General features: G+C 39.8%; 1 protein-coding gene across 3 annotated transcripts in view; it reads left to right on the forward strand.

Moving 5' to 3' along the window:
• Positions 1–259: 259 nt before the first annotated feature.
• myot (myotilin) overlaps positions 260–20,901 on the forward strand; it is a 32,062-nt gene continuing 11,420 nt past the window's right edge. Inside the window, exons 1-8 of one of the 3 annotated variants that reach the window (XM_044126195.1) lie at positions 260–376; positions 7,637–7,678; positions 7,763–7,916; positions 8,155–8,217; positions 9,362–9,503; positions 10,755–10,778; positions 11,052–11,171; positions 11,250–11,457. In XM_044126195.1, coding sequence (XP_043982130.1) covers positions 7,659–7,678; positions 7,763–7,916; positions 8,155–8,217; positions 9,362–9,503; positions 10,755–10,778; positions 11,052–11,171; positions 11,250–11,457 — 731 coding nt within the window. In that variant the 5' untranslated portion in view covers positions 260–376; positions 7,637–7,658. Of the gene's footprint in view, positions 377–962; positions 1,041–2,102; positions 2,172–7,636; positions 7,679–7,762; positions 7,917–8,154; positions 8,218–9,361; positions 9,504–10,754; positions 10,779–11,051; positions 11,172–11,249; positions 11,458–20,901 lie in introns of those variants that run through there. The other 2 variants (XM_044126196.1, XM_044126194.1) reach the window with 2 other exon arrangements.

The raw sequence follows: 20,901 nt of genomic DNA on the forward strand, positions 1-20,901 counted from the left end.
AGTTACTTGTATTTGTATTTTTTATGAAGGAATCTAATGAACAATCCATCTAGCATTTAATATCGAAACTGAAAACTACTTTAAATAGTTTTTTGCTCCTACCATCCAGAAGAACTTCGCTATCCCCTCCTCTTACCCCCTCCTCCTGACCCTTTCAATACACCCATGAGCACACACACACACACGCGCACACACACACGCACACACCGGCATACATGTGTAAAAGTGTGTGTCAGCTCACCCATAGCAGCAAAGGCTCGTTGGCCAAGTCATGACTGGCAGGCATACGGTCACCTAGCAGTTTGACGGGCTCGTCCTCCTGGTGGACTGGGATTTTAGTTTGTGTTGTTTAATCTGCTGGAGAAAGAGCAGACAGGTAAGGGGCTCAGCACATGATGGGTGGTGGGGGTTGTTTTACATGTGTATGGCTTCGATCGCTGCCCGTAGTCCAAACCCAACCAACGGGTCGGTCTCATCATGCTATGATTTAATTGGTTGAAGCTCGTTGGGTTCATGATAGAGCGTGTTATTGCATGAAGTGAATGAGTTTGCAGTCAGAGAGAAGACGACAGCTGGGTTTTGGAGGGAATGGGGGGTGGTCTGCTCTGGGCTAATTTTATGTGCTGTGTCATGAGCCTATACATCCCCCCTCCTCACCAACGTCCCATCCTTATTGAGGACCTCATTTTATAACGTCTGGATCCATGAGACTGTGGATGCAATCGAGTATTTGGATTCTTAATGGGTGGAAATAATTCAAAACAAAGTTGTGTCATTTATAGCCTGCAGTACATACCAGTCAAATCTCACTCACAGAGCAAAAGTGTGTGTGTCTTTGTGTGTGTTGCTGAGGGGATTCATTGCACAGCACTAAGTTGTGGTTGGTGGTCGGACCGACCAGCTGACCCGCTCCACACTAAATTGGTCTCCCATACGAGACCGCCTGAGAAGAGTGGGGAGCTCGTTTTTCAGCGGTTGAGGAAATGTCGCAAAGTCCTTTCAAGCCTTTTGTTGAGCTTTGGAGATCATGATGCTTGCAGGTAAAAATCCAGCATGCCCTTCAGATAACTGTGTTTTTACAACACATGTTTGAAGAAGAGGTATGAAGGCATGGGACCTAACAAAAGTATATGTAGCACTTGAATTTTTTTCCCGTTTTGCCCCAATATAATCACAAATCTTCTCAAACTGGAAAATGTCAAGAACACAGTCAACAGCGCTTTTTGGATTTTATTTATTTTCATACTTAGTAGGAGTACATGTATTACTTTAGACCTTTATTCCAAAGCAAGCCTCGGTGAACCAAAATCTACTTTTAGTTCATTTATTGAGGTTGGCTATTTATAGCAAATATTTACAGAAAAACAGAAACCCAAATCCTGTGTTCTTTGTTTTGGTTTTGTTGTTTTTGAGAATAGACCATGTTCTTCCAATAAAACCCTCCAAAATGTTCCAGCCTAGGTGCCTTTCTTTGAAAAAGAAAATTAGCATGCACAACTCAAACATCTGGATCTATGGTGGAACCCCGCCTTTTCGCAGTTCAGTATTTGCAGATTCAGGTAGCTCCAAATTATTTGCAGGAGAGCATAAATATTCAACAGGACATGCAGTTCTGTAGAAACAAATAAACTGATTTTTTGCCCCCAATGTTTCTCAATGATTATAAGGTATCAGGAGGGGCCTGATAAGCTAATGTTAGCCAGCTAAGTAGTTATGTTTAGCTAAGTAGCTTTACTTAGCTAAAAGTAGCTAAGAAAACATACATACAGGTATTAGCAGGTATAGCTGCTAATACCTGTAGCAGCTATGTTAGCAGTAAGCGTAGCTGCTACAGGTATTTCAACCTGCTACAAATTTTAATACAGGTATTAAAATCCTAAAACGTGTTTGGTATTAAAATCCTAATACCCCCTACAGGGAAAGTTTCCATGTAACCAACTTTGTTTTCCATTTTAATTATGGGGGAGCGAAGGAGAAAGGAAGAGAGAGACATTATTATGCCCAACGCTACTTGACACACTATTGGCTGTCGTTTGCAACGCAGCCAATCCAGAAGCGCCATTTTTTTCCCCCTTGACACTGATTGGCTGTATCCCGAGAGACCGGAGATAGGAAAGTCTGTGATGAATGTCAGCTTTTCCTGTGGTGCCAAGACGGTTTCCGCTGTTGAGGTATGTTTGATGTGTGTGGACTATTTAAGTACATATTTATAAGCGTTTTAGACCTTGTCTCAAAGTATTGGCGGATTTCAGGTATTCGTGGACAGCTGTGGTGTAAACTTCCGTGAACAGCAGGGGTCCTCTGCAGTAAGAACTTGATCAACTCTGGCATTCTGAGGGTTCTGGAAAAATGAAAAATAATAAATGTATCATCTATAATCTTATCTTGTGAAGTTTAATTTTTAACCACTATCATAAGAACCGCCATATTTTAAACAAATACATTGGTTAAATGGTTCTACTTCTTCATTAATTGAAAATTAGGTAGTTTTATAACAACGTTTTTTTTGTGCGTGTTGCACAGAATTATAATTGCACAGCTTGCAGACGTATGGGCTACTGTGGTGCTTTACCTCTACAGCTGAACCACAGCAGGAGCTAAATGTGTCCACAGCTGAGAGAAACCACGTGATGTTGTTTTCAGGGCTGACGTCACACTGGGTGGTTGCTTAAATTAACACGGATCTCAAGTAGGTGCTGGTTTCCTCCTGTCCTCCTGAAAGCTGTTCTCAGGTTTACCAACTCGTGTGAACAGTTGTCGGATTCTGAAGCCGCAGTGGCGACAGGATGTAGAGGGTTTGTCCTGTAGCCAGTGGGTTGCCTGTTGAAATCCCTGCTCTGTTTGTCTCAGTCGTTCTGTCCTTGGGCAAGGCATTTCTTTTCCTCTCGGGTGTATCGTATTGCAAAGAGCTTTGGAGTCCTCAAACTTGACATAGAGCTGTAATAGTATGAGCCATTTACCATTTCTGCTCATTGATTCTCTTCACCTGGTCAAAACTTACAATGTGGGATGCTGAAGGAAAAAAGATGGAGTTCAGTTATTGCTCATACATTAAATCAGAATTAAATAACTCCATATTTAAATGCATATCTTTCCTTCTAGGTTTAGTAGACTAATTATGGAATCATTTAATGTTGAGGGTAAAATAATTTCCTCACTGTAATCAGTGACACCTGATTGGTTGATGGAAGACATAAACCAGACACACCAGTTTCTCTGCCTGTCAGTGTTGAACTTGTTTAATTAAAAGGTTTTAATGTATGGTTTTCTTCTGTTTTTTATTATAATGAGGTAAGGAAAACAAATGTATGATTATTAGTTTTTTCTATTTTAGAATATGAGGTTTTCTTGATTTAAATCAAAAGATTATGTGATGTTATTTATTCATTTCCAGATCTGGAAATAGATATATCAGTTTCCACATCTGTGGTCAATATAGATTATTTTATGTATTGATTAATAATATTTATGTTGTAATTAAAATTGTTTGATGTATAATTTTCTTCATTTGATGCTTAATTGATTTCTTAATAATTATGTATGAACAGCAAATGTTTTAATGATTATGTTTCACTTATTTTCATTAGAATATAAGGTTTTAAAACAACAAGTCCATATAGTTATTCATATAGTGAATTTATTACAAAGTCTGTCAACACAGTGCAGACAGTGTGACGCTGTGATGCCCACTGCTGTAATAATTACAATCTTTTCATAGTTTTGTTGTTGTTTCATTCTGCTTGGTACATTATCAGTTGTTTTCGATGATGTTTGATTACTTGAGGAAGTCGAACAGTCTTTAGTAATATTTTATCATTTCTAAGAAGTTTTGATTTCCTGTGGTTGTATTTCACTTCTTCTCTTGTCTCTATTCATATATTTTTCATATTCTGTGTGTGTGTGTGTGTGTGTGTGTGTGTGTGTGTGTTGCACATCCCAGCAGTCTAAACCATCTGAGCATCAGTGTGTATGCTGGTGTTGCACCCGTTCACCTGCTTGTCGTTGTTGAACTCCTTGCCCCCCCCAACACCCCCCTGTCTTTACTGTAAGCCTCGATGGTCCTCTGACCTGCCGGGTTACAGATTGGTAAATACAGCCATAAATTGTGCGGTTATGTAATGGAGACAAGCGACACAAAGGGTTTAACAGCAGCTGCTGCTGTATCAACAACAAGCTTCGGTGAAAGGACACACACACACACACACATGCACACAAATACACCTGTTTGCTGTGATTATCTTAAGGGAACATAGGGTGTAATGCACAAGCTGCAGCTGTTTCTCTTCCCTTAAAGGGGCAGCATTGTGTATGTGTTGTTGTTTTTTTTCCAGGCATATAGCGCCATTTTGTACCACAATCAAGTAACTAGGTTATGAAAGTGCTATTTTGTAATTTAACGCCTTGAGGTTTGGCCTCTGTCTTTTTAAGATACTCTTGTTTTTATGAAATGGCGCCTTCAGGAAGTCATCACAACATGGCTCCTCTATTAACCCTTTAGCAACATTTTTACCAGCATTTCACTGAGAACTAGCTTCTACTACGAGCTCACCAGATGTGCAGTTCCACCAGGTTTTTGCAGACTAGTCTCAAGGAGCTGATTGGGGGAGTCATGGCGGAGGTCTGCTCCATCAGGTGGTAGTATGGGGGAAATTTTCCGCCATAATCCAAAAGCACAAATTTTCAGTCTGAAAGCAGATTTTCAGGTCTTTTGTTCTCAAAACTCTTAATGTTTTTGCTTACATTTGTATTTTGAAAGCAGGACTTCATGTATTTCTTCTCAAAACTTGTAATGCTTGTACTCAAAACTTTGTCTCATGCTCAGACATGGTCTCTGCTCGGACTCTGCTCGCTGGTGAAACATTTTCTGCTTGCACCATCACGTGGTAACCTCTCAGTCAATAGAACAAAAGTGTTCCACAGGTGCATTTGTTTCCTTCTAGTGGGTTTACCTGTGTGGCTACTATCAATTGAAGCAACCTGCACCACCCACTAGATGTAGGGAGAAACAACGGCCTCAGCTTTCTGCTCTTTGTTACCCTAAACATCTGCCAGCAGTGCTACTGATCGCTAACAGCTAGTAATCGCTAACAGCTGCTGATTCCAGGCAGGAGTTTGTTCGCCCAACCACTCACTACATCCAGTGGGTGGTGCAGGTTGCTACAATCGATAGTAGCCACACAGGCACACCCACTAGAAGGAAACAAACTCATCTACTACAACACTTTCATTCTATTGGCTGAGAGGTTGCTAGGCGACTGTGCCAAAAAGGGAGTTCCGTGTTTCATAAGCGAGCAGAGTCTGAGCAGAGACTATGTCTAAGCACGAGGCGAAGTTTTGAGTACAAGCGTTACAAGTTTAGAGAAGAAATACATAAAGTTCTGCTTTCCAAATAAAAATGTAAGCAAAAGTACTAAGAATTTTAAGAACAACAGACAACAGATTGTCTTCTACCAACAATAATCTCCTGTTAGCAGCTGTATCAGTGATAAAAACCAAAAAGAAGACAAATAAATCTGCCGTGAATCAGTTTAACTTCTCCCTGTCGCCTGGTCATGGAGGCCAGGAAGCCTCCTCTGTGTTCAGGAGGAGCCAGAGTTTAATTTAGCCCAGAAACATGACTCTCAGCCTCCTCTGTCAGCTCCTTCTCCTTCCCAAGACAGAGTGAGGGTGGGAATGGGCTGTAAAACACAGAAAAACCTTCAGTTAGCAACAAAACCCTGCGCTACAGCTAAATAAAGTCAGACCGTGATGGAGACACACAGTGATCCGCTGCTCAGGAAGTGACGTGCTCCTGATGACCCTCAGAGGGTGACCATGTGCTTGAGACTGGCTGTGCACACTAGTCAACACCTCCAAAGTTTGTGGCAGAGGAAATGTGCAGGAATTAGCACAAAAGTTCAATTTCATCCTATCTCCTATGAGACAAGTAAGCACAAAAACAAAAAACATCTCACTTTTTTACACATAGTTATATTAAAAGAAGCAATGGCATCAACAAAAGATAACACACACAAAAAATAACCAACCAACAGACAGAAACGGTATAAAAACAAGATACAAGACTGGTCACAATGACAAATATTGCTGGACAATAAATTGTCCCAGAATTATTGCGATAAACAATATTGTTGGTTTGAGACCATTTTGACTAAGATAATTATAATGGCAAAATAATAATGCAAGAGCACATTCAGTAAACCTTTAATAAACATTTAACGCTGGAACTGGAAGACATTTTAAATATCCAAAATAAATAATAATAAAAAAAACAACAAATAAAATGAATCTTCTTTCAAAATAAGAGCTGGTTGAGACCAAAGCACCAAACCGAAGACTTTTATCAGTCAGGTTTTGGTAGAAAAAGAGAGAAAGAAAGAGTTAAATGACAAATTATGCCAAAGGAAATTATTGAGTTTGTTTTAATTTGTCATGTGATTAACTGATTTATTGAATAATGTGACAGGCCTATAAAAGCCCCTCTGCTGTCAGCGGTGGGAAACAGTATGAATGAAAATAACTGCTTTACTTTCATCCTGTAACTGAGTTTCTTTTTAATGGTTGCATGGTTTTCACTGTTTGATCTACAGGTTATTGTTTGTTAAACAACTAAAGGTCTAATTTATTTTTAAGTATTTTAAATTGGATTTGACTGTGCTTAAGAAAAAATCTTTCATAATTTGAAAGCTCAGATCTAAGATTATTTGAAATTAGATCAACATATGTAGTGTGTCATATTTTTGGAGGATTCTTTCTTTCAAAGACAAAAATATGCTGCAGAGATTTTTTCTTTTGTTATATTAAGACTTTATTAAGAATAGTTTTTGTTTGCTTTTATTTAAGATAACTAAAGGAAGAGTTATCAACTATCTGAAGTCTTATTGTCCAGACATTCAACTTTTTGTTACTCAGAGGTTTGGTAGAGATGGGCTGGAACAGACTTTAGAAAGGGCTTGCAGGGGCAGAAGCCCAGGGCGGCAAATCTTTTTCCCCTTTCTTTTCTCTACTTTTTACGAATGTGTGTTTTGCAAATATTTGTACTTTGTATAAAACGCATAGGCCCAAATCATGTGAGTTGTTTAAGGGTTAAAAGAGGAGCCATGTTGTGATTGGTTCCTGAAGGCGGAGTTTCAGAAAGAGCAGGAGCTTCTTAAAGAGACAGAGACCCAATTTCCAGGCATTAAATTACAAAGTTAAATTTCTTTTAAATCGCGTTTGATGTATATAAATAGCATTTTTATAGCAACTGAATATTGAAATTTTATTGTGAAATAAAATGTTGCTATGTGCCTGAAAAGTAGATAATACTGCCCCTTTAATGTTTTTGCTCTGATAGAGTAACCAGTGTGAGGGGATGTGTTTCTGTGCCTGTTTTTGTGTTTTTGTCAAATTAATTCAAAATTCAGAAAATACTGCTGATCCACCTTGTTTGCTTTTGCCGCTCTCCTTTAAATGGTACGGTTAGAAAGCCGGGCAGAGAGACGTTGGAGTTATGATGCTTTTGATCTTCCACTTCTCTCTCTCTTGTAATTCTATCTTAATGAACATTATTCTAAATGTATCATTAAAAAGCAGCTTGTTATATATTTTTTATAATTAAAGATAGTTATAAATATATAATTATCTTTATATTTCGCAGGACATCTGTCAGTGCCAGCGACATGGACTCCAACGTGACCCAGTAAGTTAGAAACACACACTCACACAACGAGAACAGGAGAAACTTTAGAAGGTGTAATGTTTCCCGCCACGTCCCACCACTCAGGGTCCAGAGGATGCAGAAGAAGACCAGCACCATGTCTCTGACCATTTCCTCCTCCTCTCGGGAGCGCTCCTCTTCCTCCTCCTCCTCTTCCTCCACGTTGCTCGCTCAGAAACACTCAAGCCTGGTGCATCCGCTGTGTGTCAGCCCTCAGACGGTAATTACATCAACCTAAAATGAACCATTTGTCCTCGTTAAGCTGATACGTTATGGAAATGTGTCATTTAAATTGGAAAATGTAACCTTTTATTGCCTGCTATATTTGCAGGCGCAACAATCCTTCATGGAAATAGATAAATATGGAAAACAGTGTTTGGTTCAGGCTTGAGCCGGTACACAAGTATGCAGAAGTTACAGTAGCAGTAAACAGAACCCTGTGTGTTTTCTGTGTGCAGACGCAGAGTCCTGTCTACAATCAGCAGTACTCGGGGAAAGGAGTGCCTCCCACATTCGTTAAGGTAACATAGATCTCTATAGAGTGTCCTTAAAGGGACAGTATCATGTAAAATTGACGTTCTTGAGCTTTATATCGTGTTACAATATTGTTTCCTCATCAAAGACATACCTGCACTGCTGCTTTGACTCTTTCACGCATGTTTGAGAAATCCTTTAATATTTTGTGGAAACCATTCAGCTGTGCAAAACGCCTAGGTGGGCTCAGCTCCTTCAGACTAGCCTTCAGCTATTAGCAAACACCTGGTGGAACTGCGGATCTGCTCATTATAGAAGCTACTTCTCAAGGAAATGCTGGTCAAATTTTGTTAAAGGGTTAATAATGGAGGCATGTTGTGATGACTTTCTGTGGGCGGAGTTTTAGAAAGCGGAGGAGTTTCTTAAAGAGACAGAGGCCCAATTTCAAGGTGTTAAATTATATACAGTACAAACCAAAGGTTTGGACACACTTTCTAATTGAATTCAAGGTGTGTCCAAACTTTTGGTCTGTACTGTATATATAGATATATGCAGCATTTTTATAACAACTAAAGTTAAAATAGTTACTTGATTATGCTATAAAATGATGCTATGTGCCTGGAAAACACATAAACCAGGGGTGTCCAAAGCGCAGCTTGGGGCTGTTTGTGGCCCTTGGACTGATACAGACTTTTTATTTGTAATCAGAGTAAAATTACCACCAACAATTTTTCTTACAATGGAAAAAAAGTTGAGTATGTTACTTACAAAGTACTTGTTTCTGCCTTTTTTTTTTTTTTTTTTTTTTTTTTACAATCTAGCTCTTATTCAAAGATTTTTACTGAAAAACTGACTTTGCTTCACTCAAGTCAACGTTTAGCTAATGAGTTCATCTTGGCTACATAGCCAGCGTTTTGAAAGAAAGTCACCCAAATCTTATTATGTTGAGAAATAAATTTGTTCAGTTGAGCCTAAAAGAATTTGAAAACTAGCTGTTCTTTTTTTTTTTTTTTTTTTGAAGTAGAACAAACAAACAGATTTTGCCCCATGTGACAAAATGTTTGGACACCCCAGCCTTCAACACAGTGCAAATATCAGAACCAGCTGTGTTTAAATCTTACCCACCTTCTCTTCCCTTGTGCTTATCTTCCTCCTTTGAACCCTCCTCCTCATCATCCTCATCTACCGCAGTGCCTCCATGACATGTCCACAGTGAAAGGTCAGCTGGTGGTCCTGGAGTGCCGGCTGAGGGGGACCCCTCCGCTGCAGGTCATGTGGTACAGAGAAGACGAACAAATACAGGACTCTGACGATTTTAGGATATTGCGCAAGAGTAAGTGTGAGATGGAGTCATACGATGTCACAAAGTTTACATCAGAGTGAGCAACCTTTAAGCAGAGTTTATACTGTCATTTATGGCATATAGCTTTACATCTCAGCCATGTTGGCACCCACCATAGCGATTTAGCATTAGCTTCGCTGGCATTGAAGTCAGCATTAGCTGAAAACTTAGCAGAAGATCTTAACAGAGTTGAATTTGTTATTGCACACCTATGTAATGTTGCTCGTTCAGGAGGTGATACTTTTGAACAGACTTTTCCCTCGTGGTTTTAGTTTTAGAGTTGTTGAGTGTCGCTAACTCTATTGCTTTATCTTTATTCAACTGAAAGTTTACAAGATAGTCAAGTAAATTAACACTTAGTTATCGAAGGGTTAATTTAGCCAAGTAAGTGGCTAAATTAACACGCTAAGCACAGCGAATGATTTCAAAGTTGGCGAAAACACAAAGGCGTTAAGAGATAAATTAGCTCTGCTGTTAGCCGCGTTGATGGAAGCGTTTCCACCGCTGACATAATGATTATACTGACTGTAGAAATGACAGTGTTTACACGAGTAGCCCTTTTTGTTGTGGTGAATCCAAAAAGACCTACACACATATGCAATCCTGCTCAAAAATTTTGTAGTATAAATAAGATCCCTTTTACACATTATGCTGTACAGAAACCGTTGGGGTTCCCAGGGGTGTGACTCGGTTGTAATGAGCAGCTAATTCCTCTAATGAATACATTTACCCAAACTAAAGGTTAGGTTTTGCTACATATTTTATAATGCTGTAAAGATTCATTTATTTTCAGAAATTTTACACTTTGGGTTTTAGTGAATATGGAGTCTTGGAAATCTGACACATTTTATCTTAAAAATATTGATGGAGTCAATATATAGACGAGGCCCTCAGTGGTATTAACAGATTTTAGTTCATGTTAAAGAAGACATTTTGAAAATTTTTTATTATGTATTTTATGGTTTCAAATACTAACCTTAAGATTTTGAGAACCGATTATAAAAATAAAAAAAGTGCACAGTTCTCCACTTAGAATAAAAGTTCCTTTTGTGTTAGTTGATTCTGTCTTTATACTTCAGTACATTATGGCATTTTTGTATGATCTGTGACAGTAAAACAAAAAGAAGACCATCGGCGATATGAAGCAGCTTTCATTTACTGGATCTTGTTTTCAGATGTGAATTACTTTAATCAGAACCAAAAGCTAAAGTTAACTCAAACAATCTGTCCTTGTGTTTCCAGAAGGCAGCTCGGCATCGGTGCCAGGTGAGTCCAAAACACAGATTGCATGGAATAATAATAGTAGGAGGATGAAAATAGTCCATGAATACACATAAATGGGGCTCGTGAGTTTATTAATCTTTCTGTTTCTTTTCACTGTAAGGCTCTTTGGTTGACTTTTACAAAGTTTAGACATAACTATTGGAGTAGTTCTTTAAAAGTAAGGTCTGATAAGAGACAATGTCGATGGTTTATACGCGAAACAGAAAATGGAAGATGTGTATCCCAGTGAGTAACACTGAAGTCTGGTCTCTGCAGAGGAGCTGTGTACGCTGGTGATCACCGAGGCTTTCCCTGAAGACTCTGGCCTGTTCAAGTGTGTGGTGCTCAACTCCTACGGCACGGTTTCCTGCTCAGCCACACTGGAAGTCTACAACGGTACGGCGTCTCTGGCTGTTTCGCAAACCCGCTGCATGATCCGTGAGTTCACCTGAGTCGCTGTCTCACACACACCAGACCTAGAGGAGCAGGTGGAGGTTGAGGCAATTCGCCAGCAAGAAGCGCCGTCTCTCAGTCAGGAAGACAGCGAGGCGGAGCACCATCAGGAAACTACTTCCTTCAGGAGAAGCATAGAGGATTTTCCTCCCGTGTTGCCAGACTGTATGAACCTTCCCCCTCCGGAGTGGCCCGACAGCCCCTTAGAAGACAGCCTCCACGGTGCAGAGTGAGTACATGAAGGCTCTCACACACTGAGAGATTATGTGACCTAAAGGTCGTTTTTTTATTCCCCTGTAATTTAATGCTCTTTTCTAGCATAGTGGAAAAGTTGCAAGAAAAAGCCATCAAAAAAGTAAGCAAGCAAGTAATTGTTTTTTGTAATATCATAGAAAGAAAACAATAATTTATTGTACCAGGTGGTCAAGTATTCTTTTAAATATGTTACATTTCATATATTCACCTTCCTAATTCTTTTTTTTTAACCAAAATTGCTTTTTTTTTCTCCTGAAATCATCTTTAAAAAAATTACTTAGGCCATTATTTGTAGTAATGATATTAAATATATGTACTGCACATGTGCTGTAGTTCACGTGTTTATCCACAGGAGGTCGCTGGTGTCCATTTCCAAAATTACTTTCTTTTTCTCCTGCCGTTTCTCTACATCATGAACGTATTGTTGCTGTTAATTTCTATTCCTTTTTTAAAATTATTTTTACCCATTGACTTCTTAAGTATGTTTTTTATTTTATTTTTTAATCCGGGTCCTGAATCCAAATTCTTGTGCCACAAACAAGCAAAGGTGGTATGATGATAAAAAGTCCTTGAATCCTTAAGTATTGCATTTCTGGAATGTTCCCAATGAGTACTGTATTTTTATTGTATTTTTTTAGTTTCTGTGCACAAAACGGTAAAAGCAATTATTCAAAAAGTGGAAGAGGCCCTGCAACATCCCATATTGCTGCTCTCCATAAGGGCTTTGAGTGCTGACACCATCCTGATATACAGTGTTGTAAATGTTCACTACACAGATTCTTTCTGTACGCTTCCTTGTTGGCTCTATTTTCGACTTTGAGTTGCTTCTGTATACTCCCTCATAATTCCTTAAAGACTCTTGTGTTATAAGTGAGGCATATTACTGTTCTGGTGGTTCACAGTAGTTCAACGTGGGTCGCAGCCTCAGTCGCGGCGTTGATGTCCTCTCCACGCGGCCGGCACAGAGCATCCCAGCCTGTAGCCTCGGAGCAACACTCCAGGACTTCTGCAGCTTCCTCTGAAAACCGTCTCACACTTCTTTCATTACATTTTACAGTGGGATTATATTCCGAGTAGAAGAAAATAAAATTGTGATCTGATTTCCCAAGACGAGGTCTTTGCTTTGGAGATTTATGGATCCTTGTGATGCGCATGAAACTGATCCAACACTGGTCGTGTTTTCTTTCATTAGAGGAGCTGACACAGTGTTGAATTGTTATGGGAGAGAGATCAAAATCATCAGATATAGCCACAAACACATTCAGGTGTTGTGTCTGTAAATGTTTTGCGCTTTTATTATTATTTTTTTTGTACTTATTTACAAAAGTTTAAATTAAATCCTCACATACATAAGAACTTGTTAGGTTGTGGCTCTTTATATCAACTTAGGAAATGATGAATTAGTTTAATACGTCAACACTCTGCTATTGCCAAGATAATTTCATTTGAAGTCAACTTGCTTTGCAGGGTAACTAATAAAGGAAGATTCGGTTCAGTTTATTCACAGGGCACCAATTTACACAAAAAGCTGTGTGAAGGAAATTTACAAAGGAAAAAAAACCAACACATTTATAAACAGACATATATTGTCCATTTGGTTCAATCATACAGACTCCAATTCATTTGCAATTTTGAAGCAACACAATCAGATTGAGTTTTTATCAATTCTTTGAACTGAACAAGCAAGTATCAGTTTATAGTCAACTTTGCAGCAATCAATCAATCAATCAATCAATCAATCAAACCAACCATGGAGCAACAGTGGAGAGAAGAACTGTTCTTTACAGAATTTAAACTTCCAGCGGCTCACTTTGAGCAGCCATATTCTTAACTGCTTAGTTTTATTGTACAAGGGTACAAAAACATAATATTATTGATACATCAGGTATTACAATTAAGTATTGAACATAAATTTGGTTATGTGTGACATAAACATGCGCAAAGCCTTGACACCAGCTGAAATCACTCAGCAATTAGGAAGCAATCCTGCCAGTTAGTGCAAATTGATATACGCCGTTTCAGTCACAATTCATGGCTCAGAAGGTGTCCAATGTGTTAACAAAACCATAGATCTCTCACATGACCTTTGCATGTAATTGAAGCGTAATTGCCTAGGTTACAGCCCACACCGCGTCCATCCATTGTTTCCATGCTGGCGGCGATTTAAACACACGGCAAATTCCCAAGAATAAAAATAAATAACACACGCGAGTCTAGTTTTCTCCAGATTTGTTTTGTATTTATGTGTTGTTGTGGGTTTCCAAATTATATATGTCTTATGTTCATCATCTTTGTCAAAACTGAAATCCGCTAAAGATTAATAAAACACTTTCTATGTATCGTAAAACAAGTTAGTAACCATGGTAACACGAACGAGCTCACGAGCTGTTAATGAGCTGGACCAGCGCGCGCCGTACGTGAGCGCGCCTTGTCACCTGTCGCGGTCTAGCCAGCCTCGCTGAGCTTGCTCCAGCTGAGTTTAGTAGTGTCACTTCGGCGAAAGGGCTGCTTCCATTCGGCCATTAGAGCCGAGGTAAGAGGTAAGAACACCAGCCTTGTTGCTGCTGAGAGCGTTTTCACACGGTTCTGCTTTAACTCTGTTCATGTCAGTGTGTTTGAGTGAAGGTGTCAGCTCCACGGTGCATTTTGAAGTTTAGACAGCTTAACTTTTTTACCTGAATGTTATTGGGGTTTTTTCCCCCAACTAAATAAATAAATGTTACGCGCTCCAAAAATAAGCTAATCTATGTTTGTATGTTTCGAGCGCGTGAAAGGGAGGGAAAAAAATGTCTGTTTCAGAAAACGCTGACGGGATAATTAAGTACTCTAGGTTAATTGAAGCTGGTTCCAGTTCCGACATGTTGCCATTTCTCTTTAATCTCACACTCACACAGTCTCGGTATTAGAACCATGAATCCTCCCAGTGCTGGTCCTTTTCTACTCAGCTGCTCGTGACGTCACTGTGCAGGGGCACCCAAAACTTTCCCAATAGTTTTTTTTGTGTGTGTGTTTGCATCAGTGACGTTGCAGCTAAATGACATGAGCTGGAAGCTGTGGTGAAGTGTTAGAAGCCCCCTGACCTTGAGGCTTTAACGCTTCACAGTCAGATCACTTTCACTTCCCATGTAACTGTTTTCTTTTGCACAGCAGGCATTCAAATGCTTTTCCTTCGAAGACGTGAAGTCTTTGAGATAACACAGGCAAACGATTTGGTATTCAGTTGAATCTCAAATTAATTCCTCATGAGAAGTTTACGTACTGCAGCAAGTGGAGAGTAATTAATTTAACCCCTGAGAGGGGTATAAATAAATGCTTTCCTTACCCTTCTAACTGGACGCAGTTCAGTTGATGTGTCTCTAACTTGACCTGATACTTTGGTTCATGTTCAACTCCAGGGAGGGCTTCACGGTGTGAAGTATGTTGGTCAGAGAGTGTGCTGTCCAGAACTATGATCTCACATGTAATCTGAAGAGCAGACATGGCGGCGGCGTCCTTCAGAAACCAGCCACGGTCTTCTCTCGTGCTCTACACGCCTGCATTTCAGAAAACTGGTGCCAGAATGATTGGATAATTAGGTCTTCTTGGACAAATGAATTATTTCTCTTTCATTTTCCCCCAGCAGCTGGGGAAACAACTATTATGCAGTGTACATCACTATGCTGTCAGGGATCAAGTTAGTGCACAACCTAATCAGTGTTGTATAGTAACGAAGTAAAAACACTTCACTACTTTACTTAAGTATATTTTGGAGTACTTCATACTTTCCTCGAGTATGAAAATTTTTGATAACTTTCACTTTTACTTCACTATATTTCCGAACTTAATTGCATACTTTTACTCCGATACATTTTCAATGTGTGGTTTAGTTACTCGTTACAAAAAACGAGAGAGAGAAACGCAAGTGTTTTGACCCCACCTACTGATTGACTGCAACAAAGTCGGTAGCCTACTTGCCTGGGCTTGTTCATCACCACCAATAGGATACACCTGTTTCGTATCTCCCATTAAACACAAAGCAAGTGTCGCAATCAGCAGCAGCCACAAGGAGGAGGAGACGGAGACCACAACGACTGCAACTACGTCGGACACGGCTCCAGGGGAACCACCAGCTGGTGATGAGAGCCCATGGCCTTATTTAAGCATAATATTCTCTTTCGTGTGTGTTAAAGATTCGTCGTACCGCATGAAGTGTATGTTATGCCTGCCCAAAGATGTGGAAATTTTATCTTACAAAAACTCCCCGTCCAACTTGAAGAAACACATTGAGGTAACTTCTTATAAAATGATTATAATCCTCCCATTTCAGTAACTATAGCTAGGTCACTAGGCACTATTGTGAAATCTTGAGCATATTGTTACCTGTATAAATGAACTTTGTTTGGCATTGTTTCAGTTCCACACGTGGTGTATTTAGCTTAAGCCTAATGTTGACTGTAGCAGGCTAGCTAGACTCCTCTGTTCAAGGGGGGACGGAAGCCATAGCGATAGAAATTTAGACTAAATTTAACGAATATAGGAAAGGCATGCAAGTTCAAAACCACAAACCATCAACATGTACTACTCTTTAAAACTGGAACAAACTTTGTGTGTGCTTCTGCTTCCTTAACAAAGCCGAGGTTAGCAGACCTAGCAGTCGCCACAATAGCTACGTTTACGTGATGGCCAATGTTCAATACCAACCTGTTTACTTAAATAACATTGTACTAGATTAAGTGTGTTTTGTTTGCATGTTGAAACCTAAGAAAATTAGTGTTTGTAACTGATGTGTGGGACAATTTGTGTGTAATTTTTTTTTTTGGTCTTTCAGAGAAAGCATCCGCACTATGTTGAGAAATACATTGAATTGACCACAGCAAAGCGCAAAAGGGCCAGTGGACCACCCACCCCTGCCAGCAAGCAGGCCACATTGACTCACACCTTGGCCATGACTCCTCAGAAGAGTGTTGAGAAGGCCATTATCAAATATGTTGTACATGGGCTGCGGCCCTTCTCAGTAGTCGAGCAGGAGCCATTCAGAGAATTCATCAAGGACCTTGTCCCTAATGCCAAGATGCTGTCACGGGTGACGCTCACATCCAAGATCGAAGATGGCTTTAACGAAATGAAGGCTGCGCTGATTGAAGCAATGAAAGGGGTCGACTACGTAGCTACCACTACTGATTGCTGGTCAGTGAGAAGGCGAGGGTTCATTGGCGTTACGGCACACTGGATCGACCCAAATAATCTTGAGAGATGTTCCGCAGCCTTGGCATGCCGACAGCTGAGGGGATCTCACACTTTTGATCTCTTGGCCAATGCGTTGAATGACATCCACGCAGAATTTGAAATCAGAGGCAAGATTGTGAGGACAACCACTGACAATGGTGCAAACTTTGTGAAGGCTTTTCGAGTGTTTGGGGAGGACGAAAACAACAATGAAGAGGGAGCTGAAGCGGAGTCTGAAGATGGAGATACTGGAGTGCCTGAGGAAGATGTGGAGTACATTGACACTGCTGCATGAAGATGATGGGTTTGAATTCCAGCTGCCAAGACACCAACGCTGTGCGTGTCATATTCTAAACCTCATTGCCAGTGAAGACTCCACAAATGCAAACTCCAGTGATGCGTACAAGAAGCTGCACCATGCAACGTTTGCCAAGTGTTATGGCCTGTGGAACAAAGGTGGAAGATCCACACATGCAGCAGAGATGGTTGAGGATGTCTGTTCTCTTCAACTTCTAAGACCAAATAAAACGAGGTGGAACTCGTTGTTCATGGCCGTGGAACGTCTACTCAGGATTTGTAAAGAGAAGGGAGAGGGAGCCTTAAGAGCTATTGCCACCGACCTGAAGGTCCCAATGTAAGTAGGCCTAAGGTTTTTTCTTAAGTAAAAATAGAACAGCTGCAGATAAACAAATGACAATGTGAATAACGGTGTCTATTATAAACAAAAATCACTGGAAATCTATCAAAAATGTCAATTTTCTATTCAGTTTTATAATCCTTGGTTTCATCTAACAAAAATCTGGATGTGTCTTCTTTTTTTGTCAACACAGGTTCAACCCAGCCGAACTCGCATTTCTCACGGAGTATGCTGTTGTTATGAACCCTGTCGCCCAGGCAACTAACATACTGCAAGCAGAAACCAACGCACAAATGGGTTGGCTACTTCCGACAATTCACCTGCTACAGATTAAGCTTGACAAAGTCAAGTTGCAGCTGAAGTACTGCAGGCCTCTTGTTGATTCTTTACAGTCTGGAATTCAGAACCGATTCGGGCACATGTTCAAGGATGCCGAGCTGGTTGCAGCTGCAATTCTTCTTCCCAAATTCCGAACAACATGGACGAAGGACGATGCCACCATTAAAATGGGTAAGCTTATACATTAATAAGTACACATATCTGCTTCAGTAGTGATGGCGCATGTTGACTGCATTCATGCAGCTCAAAACCAGGTCAGTCCCACTACCAGGCGTTACTGTGAGTGTGGGACACTTTTCTTTTTACTAACTTCACCAACGCATACTTGACACCATCTAAAACAAATTTGTTTATCTTTGTGTTATCAGACCACATGACATGCTTCCAGTAATCCGTAGTCTTTCTGTCTCTGAGACCATGATAAACAGATTTGCTTTAAATGGTGTCAAGCATGTGATGGTGACCAAATGAGAAGTACATAGAAGTGTCTCATGCTTAGTCAAGAATGATGGTGGGACTGACTTGTTTGGGATTGCATGAATGCCGTCAACACATTGGGAAGCGTTCATGCATCAATAGATTTGCTTGTTAGTTGGTTCACGAAATAATTAATGTAGGCCAGAAAAAAAATCAAATGCTTTATTTCACTACTTTAGACTACAGCTACAACATGGCAGAAAGCCGCATCGTTTAAGTGCTACAACTCTTCTATATTTCTGTATTTCAGGAATTGATTACATCAAGCAGCATCTCGAGGATCCCTCCATGCAGCCTGGTGATGCAACCAGGTCGAGTTCTTCGGATGAAGATGACTTCTTCTCGTCTCTGCAAGCATCAAAGACCCAAGATGGCGCCAAACAATTTGATGCCTACCTGTCCTGCTCAGCTGACCACATGGATTTGCTCAGGTCCTTTCCTTCTGTCTGCAAGCTGTCTGTCAAGCTCAACACGCCCCTCCCAGCATCTGCAGCATGCGAACGGCTGTTCAGCATAGCAGGTCTTGTGTTCAGCCCACGAAGAGTACGGCTAAATTCTAGGCACTTTGAAAGCCAGCTGCTTTTGAAGATGAACAGAAGGTTTTACAGTTTCAAGTGATAATGGGGTTTTGTGCAAGGATGACCACAAGGGAGGTTGAGATTTGGAGGGGAAGAAAAAAAGTCAAGGGCTAAAGTGTAGCAGGGATGGGATGAGGGGCTTGTGTTTGCAAAGTGTTTAAGATTTAGTTAATAGGCCTGAAGTGCAATAACAGTACCATCTTTTTTTTCTTTTTTTTTTTTTGTTTTGGGTCTGGTGAGATGTACACCTCATTTCAGCACTGCCTTTCTTTACGTTTTAAGGTAGGTTTACAAAAAGGTCTCCCTCTTCAGATGCCAAATAAGCTGCATTTCCCTTCCAATTCTTTTTTCTTTTGCATAATGACCAGTTGTGTGCACCTATAGTTTGTGAAGTAGAGTAATTGTAACAGCTTTTTTTCTTTATGTTGGCTGCATTTTCTGTACTATGTATTTTTCTCCTTTTCAGCACTGACCTTACTTGAAGGGAAAACTTAAGACTTACAAATACTTTGTATTTTCTGTCCTGAAGGGTACCGTATACTAAGAAGCTGGTTCAGTTGTAAAGCAGGTTAAGTTAACCTTGTGGTATAGGTAGAGCATCTAATTTTCTTAACTAAAGGATGCCTGCAGGTATATCTAGTAGCAGGTTGAATTTTGCCTGCACTTGATTGTGTACATTATTTTAAGTGTATTTGACAAGTTTACCAAAATATAAAAAATGTCATTCAAACTGCATTTGCCTTGTTTTACTTTTTACTTATACTTTTCATTATATTACTTGAGTACATCAATTTTTACAGTAATTTCCATACTTAAGTACAAGCTGTTTCAGATACTTTAAGACTTTAACTCAAGTAACATTTCAGTCAGTGACTTGGACTTTTACCAAAGTCATATTTTGGAGAGGTACCTATACTTTTACTTGACTCTGAAATTTCAGTACTTTATACAACACTGAACCTAATATCCTTGAGTGCGTCAACCTTATAGGAAAGTATGAAGTCTGTGTCTGCAGTGCTAGTTCTAGATTACAAAGTGCCATCAACGTCTTTGTCTCTGTGATGTCATTCGATTTGCGTTGGGCCAACCCACAATGCCGTGCGGCTCTTGTGTCCGTCTTGCTGGTATGCTTTAAAGCCGCTCTGTCACCGCTTTAGTGTTTGCACCTGCCAGCTGATGTCCGAATACCAAGACGAATATAGCTTAGGCCACTTTATCACACAAATGCACAGACCGTCACACATGAGTAAAGTAGGGACGCCTTCTTTTGATGGTCGTGGTTTTTTTAGTTTTTTTTTTTTTTTAAACTCACAAAAGTTTGGCGTGTATTCATTCAACAAGTAGTCAAAATTAAGAGAGTTTGTGTATCTGTAGGAAATGAAGTGTAAGATTAGCACGTTTAACAATGTTCTCACAAGTAGTCGTCCCTGAAAGTTGACTGTAAAAGCCCAACATCTTCTTTTAGACTCTGTTGGGCTCAGTTGTTGACCCAGTTCCCGTTTTTTTTTTTTTTGTTGTTGTTGAAGTAGTCATGTTTTCTTAAAATCAGGGTTTTGCTACTGATTTTTAATATCTGACTTCTGTACAGTGATGTCTGTATTGATTGTAGTCGATTCCAACTTTACATTCAGAACTCAGTAAATTCATCTGGGTTTTTTTAATAGCATTGTTGCTCTAAAAATTTATTTTAAAAAGCTTATTTTTAGTTTGTCTTAATTAATTTTTACATTGTTTTATATATTCATTGTGAATGCTGCAATATGACGGAGAGTTTACTGTTTTTGAGAGAGCGGTAATATTTCAAATCAAAGTAATGAAGCGAGGCATTTTAAACAGTCTTCTGACTCTTTGTATAGGTTTGCTTACCGTAAGCACAGACTCTTTTTTTTATTTTTTATTTCTTGTAAACGTAGACCCTTATTTTTACCTCTGAGCCGTCCAAAAGACCAGGAACATTTCCTTGCATGCTCCATAACAAACAGGAGCTGGAAGCGCATTCACCGTAGCGTTCCTGTTCGTTCTTTAAGCAGCAGCCTTACTGAACAGCTGGCAGGCCTCTGTTTAAATGGACGCCTCCATCTACATGCTTCTCCTGACTTCCTTTCACAGATGCTGAGAACCGCCAACTATCAGTTGTTCTCTATCGGTTGTGATTTCCACTAAAAAAGTGACTCTCGTAGTA

This window comes from Gambusia affinis, linkage group LG09, assembly GCF_019740435.1.
Source record: "Gambusia affinis linkage group LG09, SWU_Gaff_1.0, whole genome shotgun sequence".
NCBI classification, from domain to species: domain Eukaryota; kingdom Metazoa; phylum Chordata; class Actinopteri; order Cyprinodontiformes; family Poeciliidae; genus Gambusia; species Gambusia affinis.